Source organism: Geotrypetes seraphini, chromosome 15, assembly GCF_902459505.1.
Source record: "Geotrypetes seraphini chromosome 15, aGeoSer1.1, whole genome shotgun sequence".
Lineage (NCBI taxonomy): Eukaryota > Metazoa > Chordata > Amphibia > Gymnophiona > Dermophiidae > Geotrypetes > Geotrypetes seraphini.
In genome coordinates this window covers 17,756,570-17,770,023 of record NC_047098.1, presented here as the reverse complement: position 1 = coordinate 17,770,023, position 13,454 = coordinate 17,756,570, and the positions used below count along the sequence as shown (strand labels likewise).

Sequence of the window (13,454 nt, the reverse complement as noted above, 5' to 3'; positions counted from 1 at the left end):
CAAGGCGGATTACAAAAGAGATGAAAAATGTTGGGTTATAATGGAAGAACATTTGTCCTTTCTAGAGAGGTAAAGAGTACGGTAGGTTATGTAGTTTCTGTGTGGTGGGAAAAGAGGGGGGGGGGGAAAGGAAGACGGTAAGTTTGAAGTTATGACTGTTTAAGGAATTTCTTGAAGAGTATAGTTTTTATTTCTTTTCTGAATGTCTTGTAGTCTGGTGTCGTTATCAGTAGATTGGAAATTTGGTTATCTAGTTTAGCTGCTTGAGTATGAGTTAAAGAGGAAACCTAAATAAAATTTAAAAAATAACAACAATTCCTATCATTCTCAAGTCCTCTATTATAGAGATCCAAGATTCAATCAAATGAAAATTACAATGTAGAAGTACTTAAATAGTAAAAAAAAAAAAATGATAAAGCGATAGCCTGTAATGGTGGGAGGTTATCTTCATTAGAATTGCTATCACCTATTCTTTATCACAGCGTTTAAGAGACAGAAATCCAGTCAGCTGGGATGGATCATAAAAAACATATTTGAAGGATTTCTATCTGATTATGTACTTGCTGGAATATCGTAAGAAGAAAACTCCTCCTATAGCTGTCACTGCGGGTCTCATCGCCTTCTTCTCTGGGTGTCTTTAGAGACATCAGGAAACATCAGTATTTAGTGTCCCAAAAGTTTTTTAGATTTGTTTTTGAAAAATAACCACAATATCCATTCCTTATCAGGAGCTAAGGCCACTGTTACCAGAAGTGTTGATGATTTCACACTTTTCTCCTCAGAGGTTTCCAATAATTCGGAAACATTAAGGGGCTTGTCTCGATAATTTTGGTCTGGATCTGATTGTTCCTGGCTTTTTTTTCTGGAAGATAATATACCCTAACAAAGGGAGGTAATGATTGTTCTGGGACATTCAGAACATCCAGAAAATATCTCTTTAACATATCTCGAGGATTTATCAAAGGATCTTTAGGAAAATTTAATATCCTCAAATTGTTAAAACGATTATAGTTTTCAAGAGTTTCTAATTTTCTTCGTATATTATTACATTTTTAACTTGTGTCTCTTGAAAGTTTTTTTATTGTTTTCAATTTTATAGTCATTTTTTGAGTCTCACTTTTACTTTGATTAATTTCTTGTTTCATCTGTAGAATTTCTTCTTGCTGTACTTTTAATTTTCCTTCTATCTCTTCAACCTTTGGGGAAAAAGTTTTCCCCAGGTTTACAACTAAGTCCCAAATATTCTCCAAAGTAACTTCAGGGGGTTTTACCAATAAAGAAAAGTCTTGTAATGCTAATTCAGTCTTACCCGCTGCCGGATTCATGTCCATTATTCCTTGTACTGTCTCCTCCATTGATCTACCAGCCATAGGTAGCTCCAGGTTCACAAGTTCCTCCGCTGACTCCAAAGACAAGCTCTCAGGTAAACCAGCCTCTCACAGTGAGAGCACTGCCTCTTTGGACGTGCTCACTTCCTGTGGAGAGCTTGCTTGCTTTGGCCGTGGGGGATGAACTCTATGGTCTGGGCTCAGAGTAGCATCTAGCCCCCAAGTCATCCGCCGTGGCGTCGCTCGTTGCCGGCGTCGACAGCGGGCAATTCCCAGACAAATCCATACCTCCGGTGAGGCGCCGCAGAATCTCATCGATAGTGCCGCTCGAAGGGATCTCCGGTCGTCGGGAGGCTCCACCGACTCCTTTACCCCTTCTTTTCGCCATTACTGATTGCAGTAGTTGGTAGAGAAACAGGAACAATTCTCGGCGTCTGTCTCATAGACTGGCTACCGCCGCCATCTTGGATCCCTTTCCCGCCCCATTCTCTGTTTTAAAAGCGTTTCCATTAATCTGTTTACCACGGAAGTCAGACTTATCGGCCTGTAATTCCCTACTTCCTCCTTACTTCCACTTTTGTGGAGAGGGACCACATCCGCCCGTCTCCACTACCGACTCTAGAGTCTCATTGAAAAGTTCAGTCAGCGAAGCTTTTATATAGCACTTTGACTGGCTTTTGACATCCAGAAATCTGATGGGTGGCTAACCGCAAACATTTACACAGAGAAATGCCCACTCAATAAACAATTACCGTAGCTTGAGGGTAAAAATAAAAAAATTGCTGTAATCATCATTGTAGAAATTTAACATGATGCAGTGTTTCATGGCTCTTCTTAGAGCTTTAATATTCACTCGGGAATCTTTATTATAAAATCTTTTATTTCAGATGAACTTCCGAACAGGTTGAGCTGGCACAGAGGTGATTACAAGAAGTCATTCTCAGTATGGCTTGGAGCAATTAACCATTCGGCATAGGCTGTGATCGATAAACTTTTCAGCTCAACCAACACGCGGCGCCTAATGCCTGACTAATGTGAAAAAGAAACCCTCTTATTTCTTTCCAAGTCTGCCTCTAATCGCTGAACTGTCCATTTGTTTCCTCTCTTTAGATAATTGATCCATTTGTAGAAGTGGAGGTAATAGGGTTACCGGTGGACTGTTTCAAAGAGCAAACGCGAGTGGTTGACGATAACGGTAAGAATGCGACCAGCAGAGCTCCCTGCATCATCCTCATTGAGAAGTACAAATGTCTATGGCAGAGGCGTACCTAGGGTATGTGACACCCAGGGCCCATTGTGTTTTTTGACACCCCTGCCATCATTTTTGACACCACCCCCAATGTAAAAAAAAATATTTTTAGTAATGTTCCCCCAGTGCAAGCCATGAAGGGGGGAGGTGTTCCCGGTCTGGGAGTCATGGTCCGGGAACTTCCCCTCTCACGGCCCGGTGCCAAGGCTCTGGGTAGTCCCCGTGGCCCAGCATGTTGCCAGCCTTCTCTCCTGTCCGATGGACTTTTACCTTCCGTGAAGCTGAAAAAACTGCCGACCTCGGCAGTGATTCAGCTACGTCATCCCGCGGCTCCCCTTCCTGCTTTCCGTGCCTGCCTCTGCCGCAATCCACCCGGGCGGAAACAGGAAGTTGCGTCATTGACGGACGCGGAAATCAGGAAGGGGAGCCGCGGGCGATGGAGCTGAGATGGATTGGACAGGCGAGAAGGTCTGGCAACATACTGAGCCACGGGGCCTACCCAGAGCCTTGGGACCGGGCTGTGAGAAGAGAATGTTTCAAATTGACTTCATTTTCAGTCTTGTTCAGTTTGTTGTGGTTTGTTCATGTTAAACACAAGATACAACCCATTTTAACGACTGCTTTTCTAAAGCAACACATTTTTTCATGTTAGAAACAACGTTCATCATTTTCATGTCATTGTAAAGCGAGAGCCAAAAAACCCTAGAGTATAGTGAAAACAAGCAATAATCACAACAAAACACTTTTGCCAAATATGCTGTGAATGGAAAATTCACTGAAATCTAACAGTCACAAACCAATCCAACTTGGCCTGCACGAATTAATTTAAATGCAAAAAAAAGGAGGAAAAGGCCTCAGCGGCTCGTGCAGGCCAAGTTGGATTGGTTTATGACTGTTAGACTTCAGTGAGATTTCCATTCACAGCACCATATATTTGGCACGTTTCCAACTGATCCAGTGACCCATATTGGAGCTTTCGTGTCTTTAGGTTCTAGTCCGGCTGCTTCTTCTGGGCTCACATCATTGCAGCTATTGTCTTGTCTCCCATCAAAATGTTTATTGGGCTTTCTTGCTTTCTAGGATTCAACCCAATGTGGGAAGAGACATTTCTGTTTACTGTGCACATGCCCGAGATCACTCTGATTAGGTTCCTAGTATGGGATCATGACCCCATTGGGCGGGATTTTATTGGACAGAGGACAATAGCGGTTAGCAGCATGATGCCAGGTAAGGCAGCCCTTGGCGTGTTCTAATCTGTTCCACTTTCTTGCCTAGATGTAGCATGCTATGCTGACAAAAGAAACCCGTACCTCCATTAGTTCCCATCTCAGGACTCCTTTTATGAAGGCGTGTCAGGGCCTTAACGCACGGAATAGTGCGAGCCAGCCGCTACCGCCTCCTCTCGAGCAGGCGGTAGTTTTTCGGCTAGCGCGCACTAATCGTGCGCTAAAAATGTTAGCACACCTTCGTAAAAGGAGCCCTTAGTCTTTGGGACCTCAACTGGGTCTGGTTTTCAAGGAATATGCATTTTACTCCAGGCGGAATTCTGCAGACAAAATTCAAAATTCTGCGCACAAAATTAGCAAATTCTGCAAGTTTGTGTGTCAAAATTTAACCAATATTTTTGCTAATTATTATCTATATTTCATTTAAAACATAAGATTGGATTGTAACATAATATAGTATCATATAACTAGAGTAGTGGGTGTCCCTTGGGGATAGAGAATGGCACGGGGAAAAAATCTGTCCCCGTCATCGGACCACCGTCCCCTTCACCGCCCCGTCCCCAAACCCACAGCATCCACCCTTCAGCGGCCTGAAAATTTCCCTCCCTCCCCCTTACCTTCACGGCGTAAAGAAACTTAAGGGAGGGAAGGCGCGCAGTCACCAATCGCGCACACGGCCCCTTCCATCCCTCCGGCCAAATCTATCTCTCCCCCCCCCTTACCTTGGCGGTGCTTTAGAAAAGAAACTGAAGCTGGCGAAGCCTGCCTGTGCCGCCCTGCAGTCGCGTGTGTGCGGGCGGAAGCTTCTTCTCTGACGCAGCCGGAAGTTGCATCAGAAAAGAAGCTTCCGCCCACACACACACGCGACTGCAGGGTGGCACAGGCAGGCTTCGCCGGCTTCAGTTTCTTTTCTAAAGCGCCGCCAAGGTAAGGGTCGAGGGAGAGAGATAGATTTGGTCGGAGGTAGGGAGGGGGCTGCGCGCGATCGGTGACCGTGCTCCTTCGCTCCCTTAACTGAGGAGACAATGCCATTCACCGCTGCACGGGGCGGTGGATGGCCTTGTCCCCGTGCCTGCAGTGAGCACTCCCCTCCCCCCTACCATTTTGGTGGGTTACCTTTGGAAGCCTTTGGGAGGAGAACAGACAGACAGAATGCTAATCATTCTGATCACACAGCAGAGTCTTCTCTTGCGGGGGTAGAGGTGGGAACATCTGTCTTTGTTCTATGACAACATGTACTGCAGTGTGGTAGCTGGAAGTTGAGATTTAATTAGCCTCTTACCATAGGGGTACTCTTGTGGCAGGTACAGGAGGTGCAGTTTGACTGTATGCTTGACTATTTCAGGCTATCGACATGTGTACCTTGAAGGTATGGAAGAGGCATCCATCTTTGTTCATGTAGCAATTAATGACATCAGTGGTAAGGTGAGTAAATCCCAGCTGACTTGCGTGAACGCCATGTTCTGCCACCAGCTTATAAAGAGAAGTTGAAAAGGATATCTTTCAAAATACCTCGAGGACTATGTTCCCTGCGGGCGGACGACTATTACACTGGTTTTCCCTTTCCCAAAATTCTGTGTTGCGTGCTCTTATTTTCCATCACACCAGTACCCCTAGGGGCTCCTTTTACGAAGCCGCTTTAGCGGCTTTATCGCGTGCAGATTTTTAGCGCGCGCTGACCCCCCGCGCTAGCCGAAAAATGACCGCCCGCTCAAGAGGAGGCGGTAGCGCCTAGCGCGACCGGCAAATTAGCGCACGCTATTATGCGCGTTTAACCACTAACACGGCTTTCGTAAAAGGAGCCCTAGGTGTTTGACCATAGACCGGTTTAATGCTAAATTAAAGAAAATTAGTCTCTGATATTAATGTCGGATAATGTTGGCTTATGTAATCAAATGCAAATGAGAGAGTATTACCACAGAAACAAATGAGAGAGTTAACTTCATCTTCCTAAGCTGAAGGTAAGTTTGTATGGGAAGGCATCTGCATTACTTCTTGTGTGATTTAATCAATTTTTTTTTTCCCACTGTGCTAATATGTAATGCACTATTTAGCATACTTTTCTGTCTCATGACCTCATTTGCCATGCATTTCGTGTTAACACAGCTGAAGTCTCGATGCACACGTTGACAGTTTGTGATGGAAATTAAGGCCATTCAATACCTGTTAATGCTCGCAATACCCTTAACATGCTGGAATCTGCAGCAGCGACCAAAAAAACGAACAGGTTGCTATTGGGAAAGGAATGGTAAATAGGACCAAGAATATTAGAACGTCTCTACAGTGGTGCCTCGCATAACGAACGCCTCGCACAACGAACGCTGCACACAACGAACTTCATGTCTTGATTCACACAACGAACTTCATGTCTTGATTCACACAACGAACTTCGTTTCACACAACGAACTTCGTTTCACACAACGAACTTCGTTTCACACAACGAACTTCGTTTCACACAACGAACTTCGTTTCACACAACGAACTTCGTTTCACACAACAAACTTCGTTTCACACAACGAAGTCGCCCGAGCTGCCGATGTATTGCATCCTTCCGCGCAGGCACTGCAGGCAGTCGTTAGTCACTGCGCTTAACTGCCCTCTCTCACTGTATACAGTCGTCCTTTTAAGATAAACTCAATATTTTTTATATATCATGGCTTCTAAAAAAAGCAGGAAGGTGATTTCTGTTGAAATGAAACGGGAAATAATTAGGAGTGAATGTGGGGTAAAACAGTGTGACCTCGTCAAAGAGTTTGGCCTCAGCAAGACCACCATTTTCACCATTTTGACAAATTTATCTTTTTTTATGTCATCTTAGCATATTTTATGCTGCAGAACGAATTATTTTTTTTAACATGTATTGTTATGGGAAAACGCGTTTCACATAACGAACTTTTCGCATAACAAACTTGCTCCTGGAACGAATTAAGTTTGTTGTGTGAGGCACCACTGTATATCATTCCACGGTGTAGCCTCACCTTGAGTATTGCTCTCGGTTCTGGTCGCTGTATCGCCAAAAAAAAAGATACAGCGGAATTAGAGAAGCTTTAAAGAGCAACCAGTTTGGTAAAGGGGATAGAACGCCTCTCGCATGAGGAAAGGCTAACGAGGTTAGGGCTCTTCTGCTTGGAAAAGAAGGGGCTGAGGTGGGGATATAGTCGAGATCCACAGAATCGATTTTTCAGTGCCTTCATCGGTGGCGGGGATCATTTAGGGCTCCGCTTACAAAGGTGCGCTAGCGTTTTTAGCGCACGCACCGGATTAGCGCGTGCCAGTCGGAAAACGACCGCCTGCTCAAGAGGAGGCGGTAGCGGCTAGTGCGTGCGGCATTTTAGCGCGCGCTATTCCGCGCGTTAAGGCCCTAACGCACCTTTGTAAAATGAGCCCTAATCCGGAGCGTGCGCTAAAAACGCTAGCTCACCTTTGTAAAAGGAGCCCTTAATTAATTTATTTAAGAATTTATATACCGCCTGGAATCTCAGTGGTTTCCATACAATAAACGTACATAATTTAAGCACAAATCTTGCAATTGATAAAAAAAAATCATTCACACCAAACTGGAGGAGTAACTCCACGCACTTTCTTATTTTATATTTTATTTTTATTCATTTATACAATCCTTACAAGTACAACAACTTGTTAGAAATACAGAATAATTTAAAAGTAAAAAATATACCATATAACAATTTTTTTTTAATAATAATGGGTTTTGATTCTTTCTTAGACCACTATTATACCATTTGAAAGAGGAACATAGAAAATAAAGAGAGAATTTTTTTTTTAAACATCATCAGAAATGAAGTAAAAGGCTTAAATGACACATCCCTTGGCACATTATTCTGAGCTTCTAACCACCCCACTAATTAACCCCTTGAGGTCCAGAAAATATCTTAGATGCTCAGGCAGGAAAAAGACATATTTTAAATCCAAATATTTAACAAGGCATTTACAAGGGTAAGCTAACAAAACCTGGCTCCCAATTTATCTGTTTCTTCTCTCATAGCTATTAATTCTCTACATCTCTCATAGAAACATAGAAATAGACGATAGATAAGGGCCCACGGCCCATCTAGTCTGCCCACCTTAATGTCCCTCCCCTACCTTTGCCCTGTGAATAGATCCCATGTGCCGATCCCATTTGGCCTTAAAATCAGGCATGCTGCTGGCCTCAATCACCTGTAGTGGAAGACTATTCCAGCGATCAACCACTCTTTCAGTGAAAAATAATTTCCTGGTGTCACCTCGTAGTTTCCCGCCCCTGATTTTCCACGGATGCCCTCTTGTTGTCGTAGGACCCTTGAAAAAGAAGATATCTTCCTCCGCCTCAATGCGGCCCGTAAGATACTTGAACGTCTCGATCATGTCCCCCCTCTCTCTGCGCTCCTCGAGCGAGTATAGCTGTAATTTGTCAAGCCGTTTTTCGTATGGTAGATCCTTGAGTCCCGAGACCATCCGGGTGGCCATTCTTTGCACCGACTCCAGTCTCAGCACATCCTTGCGATAATGCGGCCTCCAGAATTGCACACAGTATTCCAGGTGGGGCCTCACCATGGATCTATACAATGGCATAATGACTTCCGCCTTACGACTGACGAAACCCCTTCGTATGCAGCCCATGATTTGTCTTGCATTGTTTTAGTTACATCTGGATAAATCCATACAAAAGGAGATCCACCCTTTTTAAAATAAATTCTCATAACTGAAGCAAGGTCTTGTTCAAAACCAAAGTTCACTATTAAAGCAGCGCTCTCCTTTACCTCAGATAGCGAGTCCTTGAGAATTGCTGTAAGATTTTGCTGATTGTCTTCAGCAGAACCATTTTCCTCCAGATGCATGTCCCCTATCTCATGGATTTTGTTTTTAGGAAACGATAAATAATAAGCCTTATTTATGGGTGGAATACTGTCCAAGGGCAAATTCAAATTTTCTATAAGAAATTTTTTCAAGACTTCAACCGGGGACATAGCCTGAATTTTTGAACAATTCAAAATTCTTAGATTTAAACGCCTGTTAAAGTTCTCCATTTGCTCATTCTTTCATAGGACTGATTTAAACGCCTGTTAAAGTTCTCCATTTGCTCATTCTTTCATAGGACTGAATTCTGATCTTTAATAACCATTGTAATAAAATCTTTCAATGAGACAGTCTCTTTTTGGCTCAGTTCCACACAATCTTGCTTTACTTTTTCAATAGTAGAGGAGAAAGCATCAACTGTAGAAATTAATACCTCCATGTCCTTAGCTGTTTTCTCCACCGTTACATCCATCTTCTTTATGGCCGCAAGGATAGTCTCTAGGGGAGGGATTTCAAAATCCCACCTTGAGGGCCGCAATCCATTCGGGTTTTCAGGATTCCCCCAGTGAATATGCATTGAAAGCAGTGCATGCACATAGATCTCATGCATATTCATTGGGGAAATCCTGAAAACCCGACTGGATTGCGGCCCTCAAGGAGGGACTTTGAGACACCTGCTCTAGGGTAACTGCAGGTCCTGCCGTCAGATTCCCAGCTCCCTCGGCATTCTCCCGACACTGCTGCTCACCACGGGGTGAAACTCCACCCAAATCTAACTCCGAGGTTTCCTCCTCCTCTCTCCCCGGGCTAGAATCACCGCTCCGCGCCTCCACTGGGCAAAGAGGTGTGGAGATCGTGAGCGAAAGAGAGATTTCAAGCACTCCCTCTCTTGACTCCACTGCAAGATCTTTCCCCTGAGGGTCCACCCAAGGGCTGAAGAACGTCTGGCGAAACAAAAGTTGTGGGAGCATTAACTGAGATGGAGAGGAGGTAAGAACTAACTTTGCGGCTCTCACGACTTCTTTCCTCTTTGTTTAAACATAGAAACATAGAAGATGACGGCAGAAAAGGGCCACGGCCCAACAAGTCTGCCCACTCTAATGACCCACCCCCTAAATTCTTTCCTGAAGTGATCCCACATGCTTATCCTATTTTCTCTTAAAGTCCAGTGTGCTGCTGGCCTGAATTGGAAGACCATTGCAATGGTCAACCACCCTTTCGGTGAAGAAGTACTTCCTGGTGTCACTATGAAATCGCCCACCCCTGAGTTTCAATGGATGTCCTCTTATCACCGTAGGTTCTTTAAGAAAAAAAAGATATCCTTTTCTACCTCAATATGGCCCGTGACATATTTGAACGTCTCAATCATGTCTCCCCTCTCTCTACGCTCCTCGAGTGAGTACAGCTGCAACTTACCCAGCCTTTCCTCATATGGGAGATCCTTGAGTCCTGAGACCATCCTGGTGGCCATTCGCTGAACCGACTCCATTCTCTAGTTTCAAGTTCAAGTTTGTTATGATTTTATATACCGCCTATCAAGGTTATCTAAGCGATTTTTACAATCAGATACTCAAGCATTTTCCCTATCTGTCCCGGTGGGCTCACAATCTATCTAGCGTACCTGGGGCTATGGAGGACTGAGTGATTTGCCCAGGGTCACAAGGAGCAGCACGGGGTTTGAACCCACAACCCCAGGGTGCTGAGGCTGTAGATCCAACCACTGCGCCACACACTCCTCCATCTTTTTGATAATGCGTTCTCCAGAATTGTACACAATATTCCACATGAGGTCTCACCATGGATCTGTACAACGGCATTATAACTTCGGTCTTCCAGCTGACGAAGCTTCTTCGGATACAACCCATCATTTGTCTAGCCTTGGATGAAGCTTTCTCCACTTGATTGTCAGACTTCATGTCTTCGCTAATGATTACTCCCAAGTCCCGTTCTGCTGCAGTTCTTGCTAAGGTCTCACCATTTAGGGTGTAAGTTCTGTTGCCAAGGTGCATGACCTTACACTTTTTGGCATTAAAACTTAGTTGCCAAGTTGAGGACCAATGTTCCAGTAAGAGTAGGTCCTGCATCATGCAGTTGGGCACTGTGCTTTTGCCTACTATGTTGCATAGTTTGGCGTCATCGGTGAATAATGCAATTTTCCCTCAAAGCCCTTGAGCCAGGTCTCTTACGAAGATATTAAATAGGATTGGACCCAAGACCAAACCCTGCGGCACTCCACTGATCACTTCTGATGTTTCGGAGAGAGTACCGTTCACCACCACCCTCTGAAATCTACCACTGAGCCAGGTACGTTAACAGATGTATTTTAACACCACAGGTGTTAAAACCACTGCAGAAAATTTCTCTTTTCAGTTTTTTTTCTGAAACTAGAAACTAATTACTAATAACTAATCACATTCAATACCAATTAGCAAAATGTTGGAACCAGCTACTTATACTACGATCCTGTGACCACTATATGAGGTTCAGAAAACGTTTAAAAACATTTCTGTACCAAGACAGGGAGAGAACCCTGAAGTAACTGAAATGGTAATTGTAAAAGCGCATTTCTAAACTGTCTAATGCAACTCCCGGGTCAAAATAAAGAACCAACAATGACCTACTCGCACTTGTGACTATATAGCTACAATTATGACCTAATTGTATTAATAGTTATGCTGATCTGCCAGCACTAGCAACCCTATTGAATGTCCGCGTCAATCTGGAACTTCCTGGGTAATTGACCCAATCTCTTGTAATGTAATCCGACCGTAAACTGATTAGGTAAAGGCGGAATAGAAAACCTGATCAACATAACATATAGAAATGAAACAAAACAGAAAAGTAATTCTTATTATATTTCACTTGTATGTTATATTTGTCAACATTTGCTCATTTCTAATCCCTAGAAGGTGGTTTTGACTAGAGAATGACACGGTGACAAAATTCATCACCGTTCCCGTCCCTGCGGATAACCGCGGGAAACCATCTTCATGTCATTCTTTAAGGAGAGAGGGAAGAATCAGAGTATGAATGGCCACAAACACTGACCCGCAAGATTTGCTTTGAAGAATGCTGGTGTAGAAGGACCGAGGTTGAAACAGACACTACAGAATGACAGTCTCTGGTATCCAGAGCAGATATTGTGATGTCACAATGCCTCATTCCACCAGTGCCTAAGAGCCAATCACATCAGTGATGTCACAATGGCTTCATTATCCTTGGCTCACATAAGAATCAGAGTATGAATGGCCACAACCACTGACCCGCAAGATTTGCTTTGAAGAATGTAGAAGGACCGAGGTTGAAACAGACACTACAGAATGACAGTCTCTGGTATCCAGAGCAGATATTATGATGTCATAATGCCTCATTCCACCAATGCCTAAGAGCCAATCACATCAGTGATGTCACAATGACTTCATTATCCTTGGCTCACATAAAAATCAGAGTATGAATGGCCACAACCACTGATCTGCAACCTTTGCTTTGAAGAATGCTGGTGTAGAAGGATTGAGATTGAAATAGACACTAAAAAATGACATGGGATTATTTCCCGCGGTTATCCGCGGGGACGGGAACAGTGATGAATTTTGTCACCGTGTCATTCTCTAGTTCTGACCTTCAAAAGCTAATCAAAAATGTATTAAGTTAGTCCAATTGAAAAGGTATCATCATTTTTTTCTTTTGTTTCATTTCTATTAAAAGTGGACTAACACAGCTACCGCATCGATATACTTTCTGAAACCAGAATGAAATAGCCAAGCTCTTACAGCAGGTGGCAGTGAAGGCAGATTTTGACATTTTTTGGTCAATCCAAGAGCACACCGAGCAAGCTGCAAGGGCTATGTGAAAATGTGTTCAGGGTCTTGAGAGCGTTTCCTTTCTGGTTTTCAGGATAGAACCACTACCCATGCATGAGCAAGATTCTCAAGTATTGGAGACTGTGTATATAAATCAGTCTTATCCATATTGACTGTGACTCTCCAGAAAACAAGACTGGGTGAGCTAAGCCTGTCAGACTGAAACAGCAAGCTCACTTGGATTAAGAAAGCCCTTTGAATTAATTAAAGGGCGCATAATATGGAACGAGCCCAGCATGAGTAAAGGATAAGAGAAAGGGGGGGGGGGGAAGTTGGATGGAGTTAGTGATTAAGAGTAGGTGAGTGGTGATTGGTGTGAAAGGAAGGAACGTGAGTGGTTGATTTGGGCGGGAGAATCATTGGAATTTTGTTTGTGGGAGGCTGGGGGTGTGAGGAGGGTAGGCGGGAAGGAAGTGTGTGGGGTAATTTGAAAGTGGAGGGTAGTAGTTTAATTCCCTCCCTCCCTCCCCTCTTTTTGGTCTTGCTTTAGTTGTTGGGAAATGAGTTTGGGGGCGTATAATTTCATTTAGGATGTTTATGGGTGGGTAGTTTCATGGGTAGTGGTATTTGGTAGTGTTGGGCATAAGGGGGTGGGGGGGTTGGGTTGGGTTGTCGCAGCTTGGTGGGAAAATGGAATGGAGTTCCTTCCAGGCGGCCAGGGATTGTGGGAAATATGTTCAAAATATGATAATGTTGTATGCTGTGTGCGGCACCGCCACAGACAGGGGAGGCCGGGCGACACCGCAGGTCTTGCAGATGGGATACTTGGAATGTAATCTAATGTAGGGGATGTTGGGGAGAAGCAGCTAGGTCGGGACCGACTAGCTGTTGGGAAAAGACATGGAAGGCCGTCTAGGAAGAGAGGGATATGAAATTAAGTTGAAATACAGTGTTATTTGAATTTGACAATTAATAAAGCTGCGGCCAAATTTATGCCATAATAAGTTATGTGTAGGTGTTTAATTTGTGTTCAAGTTTGAATTGTTTGAATGCAGAG

At 43.9% G+C, this 13,454-nt stretch overlaps 1 protein-coding gene across 7 annotated transcripts in view; it reads left to right on the top strand.

Annotated features, from left to right (window-relative positions):
* The window catches only part of PLCH2 (phospholipase C eta 2), a 599,022-nt gene that overhangs the window by 541,448 nt on the left and 44,120 nt on the right, over positions 1 to 13,454 (top strand). For all 7 annotated transcript variants that reach the window (XM_033921959.1, XM_033921954.1, XM_033921956.1 and 4 more), the window contains 3 exons: positions 2,439 to 2,523; positions 3,658 to 3,804; positions 5,149 to 5,228. In XM_033921959.1, the coding sequence (XP_033777850.1) occupies positions 2,439 to 2,523; positions 3,658 to 3,804; positions 5,149 to 5,228 (312 nt within the window). The remainder of the gene's footprint in view (positions 1 to 2,438; positions 2,524 to 3,657; positions 3,805 to 5,148; positions 5,229 to 13,454) is intronic.